The 12,193-nt window shown below is 40.1% G+C and overlaps 1 protein-coding gene across 4 annotated transcripts in view; it reads left to right on the plus strand.

Annotated features, from left to right (window-relative positions):
* The window catches only part of FAM107A (family with sequence similarity 107 member A), a 78,649-nt gene extending 70,307 nt beyond the window's left edge, over positions 1-8,342 (plus strand). For all 4 annotated transcript variants that reach the window (XM_034408781.3, XM_034408782.3, XM_034408784.3 and 1 more), the window contains 2 exons: positions 1,752-1,902; positions 6,470-8,342. In XM_034408781.3, coding sequence (XP_034264672.1) covers positions 1,752-1,902; positions 6,470-6,568 — 250 coding nt within the window. In that variant the 3' untranslated portion in view covers positions 6,569-8,342. The remainder of the gene's footprint in view (positions 1-1,751; positions 1,903-6,469) is intronic.
* The last annotated feature ends 3,851 nt before the right edge of the window (positions 8,343-12,193 follow it).

The raw sequence follows: 12,193 nt of genomic DNA on the forward strand, positions 1-12,193 counted from the left end.
TAAGAAGTTCGTTATTTTATCCCAGCAGCTTTTCATGTGTGTCCTTTGACTTTACACATTCTGATGTTTGCTTTCCTGGAAGTTCCATTGAACCTCAACTTCCATGTTGGATTCTGCTGTCAGTTCTTAGAAACATAAATAATTTTTTCTCTAGACATAAATAAACTTTCTATATATAAATAAACTTTCTCTAGAGTGACCTGTCCTCAACTTGGTCAATTCAGACTTTCAGTTCTACATCCATTGCTTTGTAATTCATCCATTTTGCTGCTGGGTCTTTTCATAGTCTGTCCAAAATATGATCATTTGACCCTGGTTATCTGTTTCTCAAGTGAGAACTCTGAGTGATTTGGAAAAACAGTTCAGTTGACTTTTGAAAAATCACTTTTAAGACAACTATGACCTGGATGACTGAGAATCTCCAAAGACATTGATCCATTTGGTTGTTTTCTGGATTATCCTTGGCACTCTCAAATGTCTTTTCCAATACCAAAGTACAAAAGCATCAATATATTTCTATCCTACTTCTGCAGAGTCCAACCTATGCTTCCATGGAGTGTCACAGGGAATATCTTATATGATTATTATTTTTGTAGGTGTACCTACAAAATCCCTGTATCTGAATAATTTCCAAGGACTTCATGGCAACTCTACAAGTGCTAATCTGTGGTGTATTTCTTTAGTACTGGTAGCTTTACTGTTGATTGTTGATCTTAAATGCACAAGCTATCCACCACTTTAATATCCTCATTGTCAATTCTAAGGCTAGTTGTTGCACCTGTTGTCATTTCTTGGGTCTTCTTTATATCCAATTGTTTATGTCTTTCCATTCACTTCCTTTTTCACTTTTTGCCTGGAGTATCGTCAAAAACTGATCTGCCAATGGGTGACATGGAGCATGATCCCAAGAAAAAGGATGCAGACAGAGTATTGAGCTTTCCATGCTTCTTATATTCCATACTCCCACCATAATTCTATTTTTGCTGCTTCAGATTATTTTTTCTGGCATGGTTACATTAGCAACCATCTGGAAAGCTTTCATTTAGCGGCGTCATAACACCATTAGCATTCTGAAAGATCTTCAGTAGACTGTTGAGTGGCATCCAACTTGAGAGGCCTATATCAACATTTACTACATTTTGATTATCCATTTGGTTTTCTCAATCAAATGGCCTCCCATGCCTTCTTTTATACAGTATGAATGATGCCTTTGTGGTTGTCACTAAAATGATCACCCACCTCCGGCATCTGTTCGTTTGAGTTGAGCAGCTGGGGTGTGAAGTATGTGCTCTTGGCATACATTCCCACTGCAGTTTACTTATTTCTCCAAGGAACATCTCCCCACTATAATGAGGCAGCATGGCAGGACTAGGGTGGGTTAGGGACACAAACCTATCTAGAAAGTTGAATTTATTTTACACGAGGAAAACATAGCAATAGCACTTAGACTTATATACCGCTTTACAGTGCTTTACAGCCCTCTCTAAGCAGTTTACAGAGTCCGCATATTGCCCCCAACAATCTGGGTCCTCATTTTACCCACCTTGGAAGGATGGAAGGCCGGTGAGAGCCTGGTGAGATTTAAACTGCCAAATTGCAGGCAGTCAGCAGAAGTAGCCTGCATTACTGCACTCTAACCACTGTGCCACCATGGCTCATAGGATTACCCTGGTAGGTTATTTTACTGCAGTATTTATCTTTTTGGCATTCAAGTTCAATCTTGGTCTTTCACTGTTTACCTTATCTTTTAGAGGAGTTGAGAGTAAACCAGAACTGCAAAGAGTCTTGGAACATCGCCGACGAAACCAGCTGTTGAAACAGAGGAAAGAAGAAGAAGAGGCAAAGAAATTAAAATCTCCATTTGAACAGGAGCTCTTGAAAAGGCAACAGAAGCTTGATGAGGTAGAAATAATTATGGATTCTACTAGGTTAAACTCCTTCAAAAGACACAGAGATTTTTCCAATACTGGTAGTTCTTGACTTAGAACCGTTTGTTTAGTGACAATTTCAACAGCACTGGAAAAAAAAGTGACTTATGACCATTTTTCACCTTTACGACCATTGCAACAACCCCATAGTCATGTGATCAAAATTTGGATGCTTGGCAACTGGTTCATATTTATGACAGTTGCAGTGTCCCGGGGTCATGGGATCATCCTTTGCGACCTTCTGACAAGCAACATCAACAGGCAAGCCAGATTTAATCATGTTACTAACTTAACAAGTGCAGTGATTCACTTAATAACTGCGGCAAGAAAGGTTGCAAAATGGGGCAAAACTCACTTTAACAACTGTCTCACTTAGCAACAGAAATTTTGGGTTCAGTTGTGGTCCTAAGTGGAGAACTACTTGTAGTGTAGAGAGCAAGGAAGGTAGCTTTGAAACAAACAGTCAGAAACTCTTCTGCAAGCAAAAAGAACTGAAGTATTGTGGAAGACCTCCAAGGTCCTTGGCTTAGCCAAAGTTTGATGATAGCAATAGCAATAGCACTTAGACTTACATGCTGCTTCACAGTGCTTTACAGCCCTGTCTAAGCGGTTTACAGAGTCAGCATATTGCCCCCAATACTCTGGGTCATCATTTTACCCATCTCGGAAGGATGGAAGGCTGAGTCAAACTTGAGCCTGGTGAGATTCGAACTGCCAAATTGCAGGCAACCGGCAGTCAGCAGAAGTAACCTGCAGTACTGCACTCTAACCACTGCGCCACCGTGGCTCATGATATAGCAATAGCACTTAGACATATATTGCCCCATAGTGCTTTATTGCACTCTCTGGGTGGTTTACAATGTCAGCATATTGCCCCCAACAATCTGGGTTCTCATTTTATCAACATCAGAATGATGGAAGGCTGTGAGTCAACCTCGAGCCCCATCAGGAATGAACTCCAGCCTGTGAGCAGAGTTTGCCTGCAATATTACATTCTAACCACTGCGCCACAGTGGGTAGAATTAGTATTTTACAGTTAGAATGCAGTATATAACAATATCATGACGATATTGATGATATCTCTTCACAAGGCACTGAATGACCTCCTCTGATAATTTCAGATAGATGTTAAAATAACAGGCTAGAGAGCATCAAACCTGTGGCACCCACACTGATATTCCTAAACTTTTGGGCATTGCACTCCCATCCCCCCAGGATAAATGACTAACACTCCACACTGAAGTAGGAGTAGAACCACTGTAAAACATTACTCCCCAACTTCCAACATTGTAGAGGCCCCAGAAATATACAATATAAATCAGGGGTGAAATCCAGCAGGTTCTGACAGGTTCTGGAGAACCGGTAGCAGAAATTTTGAGCAGTTCGGAGAACCAGTAGCGGAAATTTTGAATAGTTTGGAGAACCGGCAAACACCACCTCTGGCTGGCCCCAGAGTGGGGTGGGAATGGAGATTTTGCAATATCCTTCCCCTGCCACCCCCACCAAGCCACACCACCCCCACCAAGCCACGCCCACAGAACCGGTAGTAAAAAAAATTGGATTTCACCAGTGATATAAATGTAGCACTCTTAAAATTATAAACAGTTCACCACTGGTTTTTCCACAATTGGCTTTGTAGATTTAACTGTCTTTATTCTCAAACTGCCAACAGACCCAAAACTGACAATTTTGAGGGAGGATTCTCATTAATATGTTGATATTAGAACCTGCATTCAAGTCTGAAAGGAGAGAGAGAACCATATAAAATTTATGTAATCTCCCATGGAAAACTGTTAAAAGGAAGTGATGAAAAAATATGATCTATTTAAAAAAGGCAGTGCAAGAGCCCAAAGACCTACAATTTCAGTCCTTTCCATTTGATACACAGAGAGGGCATAAGGGACTTGTGTGAGTCTTCACTTCATTGCATTAGAAGGCAAAGCTTCAAAACAGGCCAAAAAGTAAAAGACTGTTCAGAACTTGAGAACTACAAAACCAGAGGGATAACATGTCAGAATAAAGTTTCTCTTTCAATTGCCAAAAAGCATGAAATTAAGCTCCTATGAGTTTCCACATACTAAATTCTTTGTCTGATGTTCTCTTTGGCCTTAAACTGGCCAGGCTTCAAATTTCAGTTTCTTTTAATCGGCAAAAGTGACCGTTCTGGGGGTTGCGTAACCCACAAAACCGTTAACATGTCACAAAACAAACCAACTGTAACTTCTGTCAGGTGCAGATGTCTCCATAACACGGTTTTCTTCTCCCTGTCCTTAGGTTCATTGTTTACAATAATTTGTAACATTTTTTTTAAACAAACTATTTAACAACATGTTTAAATTTAAGTGAGTTAAAAGCTGATATATGCTCAGGTAGAAGGATTGCGAGCAGAAGTGGGTTGCAGCAGGTTCTGACCAGTTCTGGAGAACCGGTAGCAGAAAATTTGAATAGTTTGGAGAACTGGTAGTAAAAAATTTGACTTGCCCCGCCCCCATCTATTCTCTGCCTCCCAAGTTCCAGCTGATTGGGAGGAAATGGGGATTTTGCAGTATCCTTTCCCTGGAGTGGTGTGGGAATGGAGATTTTACAGTATCCTTCCCCTGCCGCACCCACCAAGCAATATCACGCCCACCAAGCCACACCCACAGAACCGGTAGTAAAAAAATTTGAAATCCACCACTGATAAGAGTCCATTTGGTAATTTGGTGGTTAAGATACCAGGCTAGAAAGTGGGGACAATGGGTTCTAGTCAGGGTGGATAAAAATCAATGATTTTTTTTTAAAAAAATCAAAAAAATCAGATTTTTTTGATTTAAATTGGATTTTTTTTTATTTTTATTGAACTTATTTTAATAAAAAACTTTTGGGGTAAAAATCTATCGTAAGATAGTTTTCTATTTAAGATACATAAATAATTTAGTTTATTCAGCATGAAATGGAGCTTAGTTATGTAGCATGAGGCTGTATATTCTGCAACACTGGGACTATCGGTGAGTCAACAGTGGGTCAAAGGAGTAGCAGAGATGACTGTTGCTCTTTAACAATTATGATTTAAATCGAGTTGATTTAAATCAAGCCTTTTTACTAGTGATTTAAATCATGATTTAAATTGTGATGTAAATCAACTCGATTTAAATCAAATCCACCCTGGTTCTAGTCCCATCTTAGTCATGAAAACCAGCTGGGTGACTTTGAGCCAGTCATTCTTTCTCAGCCCAATACTTCACATGTTGTTATTGTGGAGAATATAGGAAGAGGAAAGTGTGCTGGATATTTCATGATCATGAGTTATTTATAAAAATAATAAAGGCAGGATACAAAGAGAGAGGGGGGAGGGAGGGAGAGAGATGGAAAGATGATGAAAGAGAGCGAGAGAGATTTAGATTGATAAAGAGATGATAGAGATATGATAGATAGATAGATAGATAGATAGATAGATAGATAGATAGATAGATAGATAGATATAGATCGACGGAGACAGACAGACAGACAGATAGATAAATATAAATCTCTCTCTTTGTGTGTGTGTGTGTATATGTATGTATATGTATCAGAGGTGGTATTCAGCAGATTCTGACCAGTTCTGTAGAAGGTAGTGGAAATTTTGAGTAGTTCGGAGAACCAGTAAATACCATCTCTGACTGGCCCCACCCCATCTATTCTCTGCCTCCTGAGTCCCAGCTGATCAGGAAGAAATGGGGATTTTGCAGTAACCTTCCCCTGGAGTAGGATGGGAATGGAGATTTTACAGTATCCTTCCCCTGCCATGTCCAACAAGCCATGCCCAACAAGCCAAGCCACACCCAACAAGCCACCCCACAGAACCAGTAATAAAAAAAATTTGAATCCCACCACTGATATGTACAGTATGTATATAGAGAGAGGGGGGGAGGGAGAGAGAGAGAGAGAGATGATAGATTATATCTTTGACTAGGAGTTGTAGATGAAATTGTTGAGAAAAGAGGAAAAAATAAGCAACATTTTCCAATGCAACCCACCCAAATTGAGTTAATTTAATACATGTCTGGAAGAAAAAGGATTAAACACTAGGAAAGAATTGATTTTTTTTTTAAAAAAAAAGAAAGTTTTAAACATGCACACAGGTACCTGAGGATCATTTATTACTGAACCTTCTTACTGAGCACAATTAGAGACAAATTTTGAACGGTGACATCCATTTTCAATCAGTTACTGCATCAAGAAAATAGAAGTGACCTTAAGGTATCAATTGGACTGAAAATGAAAACTGATGAGTTGATAAGCTTAGTTGCCTGATACAGGGCTGAGAATTCAAATAACACTTTAGGTTCTAAACTGTGATTAACAAAAAACAAAAGTTGGTTCGGTGGCTGGATGCAGATGGTGACATTTAAGGCCAGTTATCTACAGCCTCAACGAGTGACACATCTCAGAGCCTGTTAACTTCCCTTAAAAGTTTTGTCTGGTCTCCCATTTCCTATAACTAAGAAACGTTGTGGGGATTATTTAAAAAAATTACCCCCCAAAAATTCACCTAGTTATTTCTTCTGCCTTTTTTTAAACAGCTGGAAAGGGAAGATGAGAAGCAAGAAGAGAGTGCGCCAGAATTTATTAAAGTCAAAGAAAACCTGAGGAGAACATCTACGCTACCTGGGGCAGAGTAAAGCATCAGCTAAAGACCAAAATAGATTAAGACCTTCTGCTTTGAATACCTACATGCTGACATTTTGGTAAACAGTGGACATTCAAAGTTTTGTTCTCGGGGGCTACTTACTGTACATTAACGCTTGCTCCAATTAAAAAAAAATGATTGGGGCATTTTCACCTGGGAAAAGAAGAACATCCAAATAAGGTGGCTTTTCGTTCACAAGGGTCCTCAAATGAGTAAAAGACAGGGAAGGTAATACAGACCTCACCTTCCTTTCAAGTCCTGAGATAATATGGTGCCCTTTCCCATCACTAACCCTTGGCTAATCCTTTGAGATTCAGCAGGACAGGCGCACGTGTGGAATGGAAGAGGTTGTGTGAAGAGAGATTGCTAAACATTTGGGATTCAGATGTTTATACAGCAGAGCAGTTCTGTTGCTGGTATTGAAATCTTCAGTGTAGCTAAATTAATGCTTGAGGGAGCAAGTTGGGAAACTAAAAAAGATGGCAAAAAAGAGAAGTTACGATCAATAAGGAAAGTACTAGCTAAGATTTAGAGCACCTCAACCTAGGCTGGCATTTTAGGTGCTGTATCCCATCAACAATAACCAGTAAAAATATGTGTGTTTCTTTGTTATTGGGATTTAGCAGGCATGAAATGATGTTTTAAGATTCTTGTCACAAATCAACATCCATGATAGTTGTATAGTCAAGTTTACTATGACAAATAAATTCAGAGTTATTTCCAAATAGTGGAATATAGTCCACCAGTCTTTCAGCATCTACTACTGGTGTCCAGAATGAGAAGCAGAAATAAAATAAGATACTTTATGGAAACGATCCTTAAGAGCTGCAGAAAAAGTAGCAGAAGGTGGAGTCCTCTGAATGTGTAAAAAACCAACTACGAGAGTGACACAAAAAGCAGACGTCTATGTGTATGTCTCAGAAAAAGCAAGTGACAAATCCACAAAAAAAAGGATTTGCGAGGGAAACAGCAAAGAATTCTAAGGAGAAAGTCGAAGAACAATACCAGATGTAAGGTCTTCTGAATTTTTGCACAAATATAACACATTAAACTAAGATTCTTTTTTAAAAATATATAATAAAATTGAAGGTTATTTATAGATTATAGCTACATGAAGTCTACACCTCCAAGGTGCCCTTTCCTGTTTTTAAAATCCTGAATGTGCTTACTATACAGATATTTACTGTAATACAGACTGTTTTAGATGGATTTTAAAATATATGATAACAGGAAGGCAAAAAGGTAAATTGCCAACCCCTCTTCAGCTCTGCTTTCTGGAGATGGAGTCAAGAATAGGCCACATGTCTATCCAAAGGAGGACCATTCATTTTTGGTTTTCAGAAGGATAGCTGTGATTTTTACACCAAATACAAGAGACTTCTTCTAAAGACTACTTAAAATTCTTTGTTATTCGTTTATTATTCATTTAGTCTTGAACCGAAGATAAACATAACCAAAAGCCACAATAGTTTTTTTTTCTTAGTTTCACAATTTATATTACAAATTATGGTCCGCTTTCCTGGTAGGATGGACCCTCTGAGATGCAGAAGACCACCAGGGAAGGACCAGCCAAAATAATACATAACACGTATTATCTATATGTATCATCTAGAACTCATATATGAATTGATTGTAACCACAGATTTTGGGATGCGGGGGGAAGCTTATTAATAAAGAGCCGTTGTATATTTTGTGGAGTCTATATTCTGTGAATTAAAGCAGGCAACAACCAAATAAACTTAATTTTACTGTTTAAAATTAATAAAGTTGATTTGTGGTTTTCTTTTTAAAAAGTTACACCTTCCGAGGTATCAAGAGGAACAAGTTTGTTTTCTCGTGCCTTCTGTGTTGCTTTTGAAACACATGGAGATGTGTTGGGGCCGCAACATCATGCCAAGAAATCTGAGAAGCTGATCGTGGTAGGATATAAAGATTGGAGCACCATCTATCAAATGGGATTATAGGGAGATGAGCGCCAGAGAGAAAAAAAACAAGCAGAACATAACAGCAGGAAGAAATGCCTGGATTTTCAAGTTGCCATAGCAGAGCTGCCAGGTTTGAAGTCAGCTAAAACCTCACAGACGTGATGTGCAGTGGTGGGTTGCTCCCAGTTCTGTCCGGTTCTTTAGAACCGGTAGTAAAAGCAGTGGGAAGCTCCGCCCACCCATCCAGGCGTCATAATTGAATGATCTGCACATGCACAGAAATGCATGTACTCCCATTGCGAACCGGTAGTAAAGGTAAGTAGAACCCACCCCTCGTGATGTGGCAGAGTTAGGCAAGGATCTTGATTGGATACTGCCATGAAGCTGTTTAAAAGAAGTATGTCAGAATGTTGCTGTGTTTTTCTCCTCCTTTTCTAGGGCATTTCAGGTCTAGTGCCTCATGGCCTTGAAACTCAGTAGTTGCTTAACTATTGATTTAACTACCCTGAGATTTGCTGGCTTTACATTTGCCCCTCCTCACCTGGCCTGTTCTCTGTGTATATAAAATAGCCTTTACATTGAGTGGAAGGGTTCATGCATGATTTTCTTACAGATATTTCTTTTTGAATAAGCCACAATTAGCCAGATTATTTGCTCAGCAAACACTCTGCAAACACAATGGATAAATTTCTAACTTGCTAGGTCTATCGTATCTGGACTACTAAAAATAAGGACTTTAAAAGACAATGAAAGCTGGTAGTGTTATTGTTTTTTAAGTTATTTATTTATTTGTCAAGAACGTATTAGGTAATTTATATAATTATAAGCATGAATTGAATACATAAAATAGATACAAGTAGAGGAAACAGGACAGGGACGGTAGGCACATTGGTGTTTTTTTTTTTTTATTGAAAAGTTTTACAAAAAAGAAATACAAAAAAACTTCCCCCCCCCATTCCCCCCACCCTTGTCCCCCCCCCCCCGACTTCCCAGGGCAGAATACAAGGTATTTCATTTAATCAAACATAAACTAGATTAATCTACTTATCCTCAAAGTACTGCCTCCCCCACTGAAACCTTAACTCCACTACAGATAACCAAATACTTCTAATACTAACATTCATTCATAAGCTATTTGATATTTTCTTGTCTGATACTTATTTTGAATATAATCAATCCATCTTCTCCATTCCAATACGTATCTTTCTTGCGTGTGATCCTTCAAGTACGCCAAGATTTTCGCCATTTCTGCTAGGTTTGTTACTTTCAATATAATTGAAAGTTGGTGCTCTTATGCACGCCCCTTACAGACCTCTTAGGAATGGGGTGAGGTCAACAGTAGACAGGTTAAAATTTTGGGGGTTTTGGGATGAAACCACAGAGTTATTCTATATTTTCTATATTTCTCTGCTACTGTCTCATGATCTTTTCGATTTTTGCAAAGATCTATGAATCACACTGAGCCACAATATGGCCTTTGATTTTTAGCATAGCACAGTGTAGAGAGTCAAGCATCCAAAACCACTTTCAGTGTAAAGGGGACCAAAGCACAATGCTCTTCCAAATAACTGGAAGCAAACACATTGAGTTGGCGAGCTAGATGACAAGCATATTGGGCTATTAGAGCCCATCTTAATGAATTCAGTATGTAAGCAGGAGTGCTTAGAAATATGATACAGATGCACTAACATTCCCGCTGTTGTGGGTAGTTTAGCATTTTGGAAATGTTTGGGGGAAGGAAGTAACATGAACTTTGCATTCTTCAGGGCAATGTTTCTCAACCTCAGTGAACTTAAAATGTGTGATGACCTGAGGCTGGGCACTGCAGTCACTGAGACTGCAGCACAACCTGGAACAGAACTGGGTTGCTGTGAATTCGCACATAGCCAGGCCAGGCAAGCAAGGCAAGGCACAGCAAAGTATCCAGATGTTGGTAACAGCACATGAGACTGGAAAAAGGCAATGCTTGTTCCCGACAAGTGCCCCTCCCAACGGCATCTCTTTATATCTCATTCCTCAGGTGAGCCTTGTGAAGAGAGGCGGGGTGTCCTTCTCCTGAGTTGTTGGGTCGCCCTGCGCTGATCCTGCTTCCTCTCCATTCTCCATGCTTGGGGATCAGGAGGGAAATAATTGCTCATCGCTGGAGCTCCATCGCTCCCCTGCTCCACTGCCTGTCCTCTCCTCCCGCTTTGCTTGGGCATCCTGCGCCTTCTCACCTTCACTGGCAATCCTTCCCAGGCCCAAGGGATCTGGCTTGTCCTGCTTCTCTGGTCGTTCGTCGGCCCTAGCTCCGTCTCTAATCATAGAATGGTTCAGGTGATCATACAATTACAATTAATATGTATGTTCGTATCTAATTGTAAATTATAAAATGAATAATAAAATCAGTTGCTGGAATTGGTTATGTCTAGTTTGATGAAAAGAAGGACTAGGGGTAACATCATAGCAATGTTCCAATATCTCAAGGGTTGCCACAAAGAAGAGGGAGTCGCACTATTCTCCAAAGCACCTGAGGGCAGGACAGGAAGCAATGATGGAAACTAATCAAGGAGAGAAGCAACCTAGAATTAAGATATTTCCTGACAGTTAAAACAATTGATCAGTGGAACAACTTGCCTCCAGAAGTTGTGAATGCTCCAACACTGGAGGCTTTTACAAAGGGACTGGAGAACCATTTGTCTGAAATGGTATAGGGCAGACATGTGGAACACAAAGCCCATGGGCCAGATTCGGCCCGTGATGAGCTCAGATTTGGCCTGCAGAGCCATCCCAGAGATGGTAAGGGACTGGCCCACCCCAGTGCATGCAAAGGAGGCAGTGAGCACATGGGGACGGACAGTGTCCAGCAGCAGCTGTAGCCCGCATGTGCGCTCGGGTTCCGCAATCCACACAGCGCAGGTCCAAGTGCTGTGACTGCCAGGCTAGCCCTCCAAGCAGGCCATTCTGCTTCAAACATATCTTCATGAAAGAACAGAGGAAGCAACTAACAATGAATATCTACAACTAATCTTGTTTCTCAGGCTAGGTTTACACATAGCATTAAACAATGGTTCATGATTGAACTTGCAGAAGAAACCACAACAGCTGGGACCATACAACTAAACGAAATGGCGGTGTTCATACAATATACTAACCCAGATCAGTTTTGGAGACCCAGTCTTTATTTGTACATTATCCTATACTTGATGATAAGAAACTAAGATTAAGGGTTCGAATCCCTGGTGCCGCATAACGGGGTGAGCTCCCGTTACTTGTCCCAGCTTCTGCCAACCTAGCAGTTCGAAAGCACATAAAAAATGCAAGTAAAAAAAATAGGGTCCACCTTTGGTGGGAAGGTAACAGCGTTCCATGCGCCTTTGGCATTTAGTCATGCCAGCCAGATGACCACAGAGACGTCTTCAGACAGCACTGGCTCTTCGGCTTTGAAACAGAGATGAGCACCGCCCCCTAGAGTCGGGAACAACTAGCACATATGTGCGAGGGGAACCTTTACCTTTAATATGTTTAGTTAGTTAATGGATCAATTATTTATGAGAATTTTCAAAATAGGTTACTTCTGTAACTAGGTTATACATGATGTCGTAATCGGCCACATGACAATTTAGTGGGATGTGTGTAACTCAGGTTTCAGAGCCCTACAGTGTTATTAACCAACAGAAGAAGGCTTATTTAAAATAAAGTGACTTCTCCAC

The sequence above is a fragment of the Pantherophis guttatus genome, chromosome 2 (assembly GCF_059756535.1).
Source record: "Pantherophis guttatus breed Tessera chromosome 2, ASM5975653v1, whole genome shotgun sequence".
NCBI lineage: Eukaryota > Metazoa > Chordata > Lepidosauria > Squamata > Colubridae > Pantherophis > Pantherophis guttatus.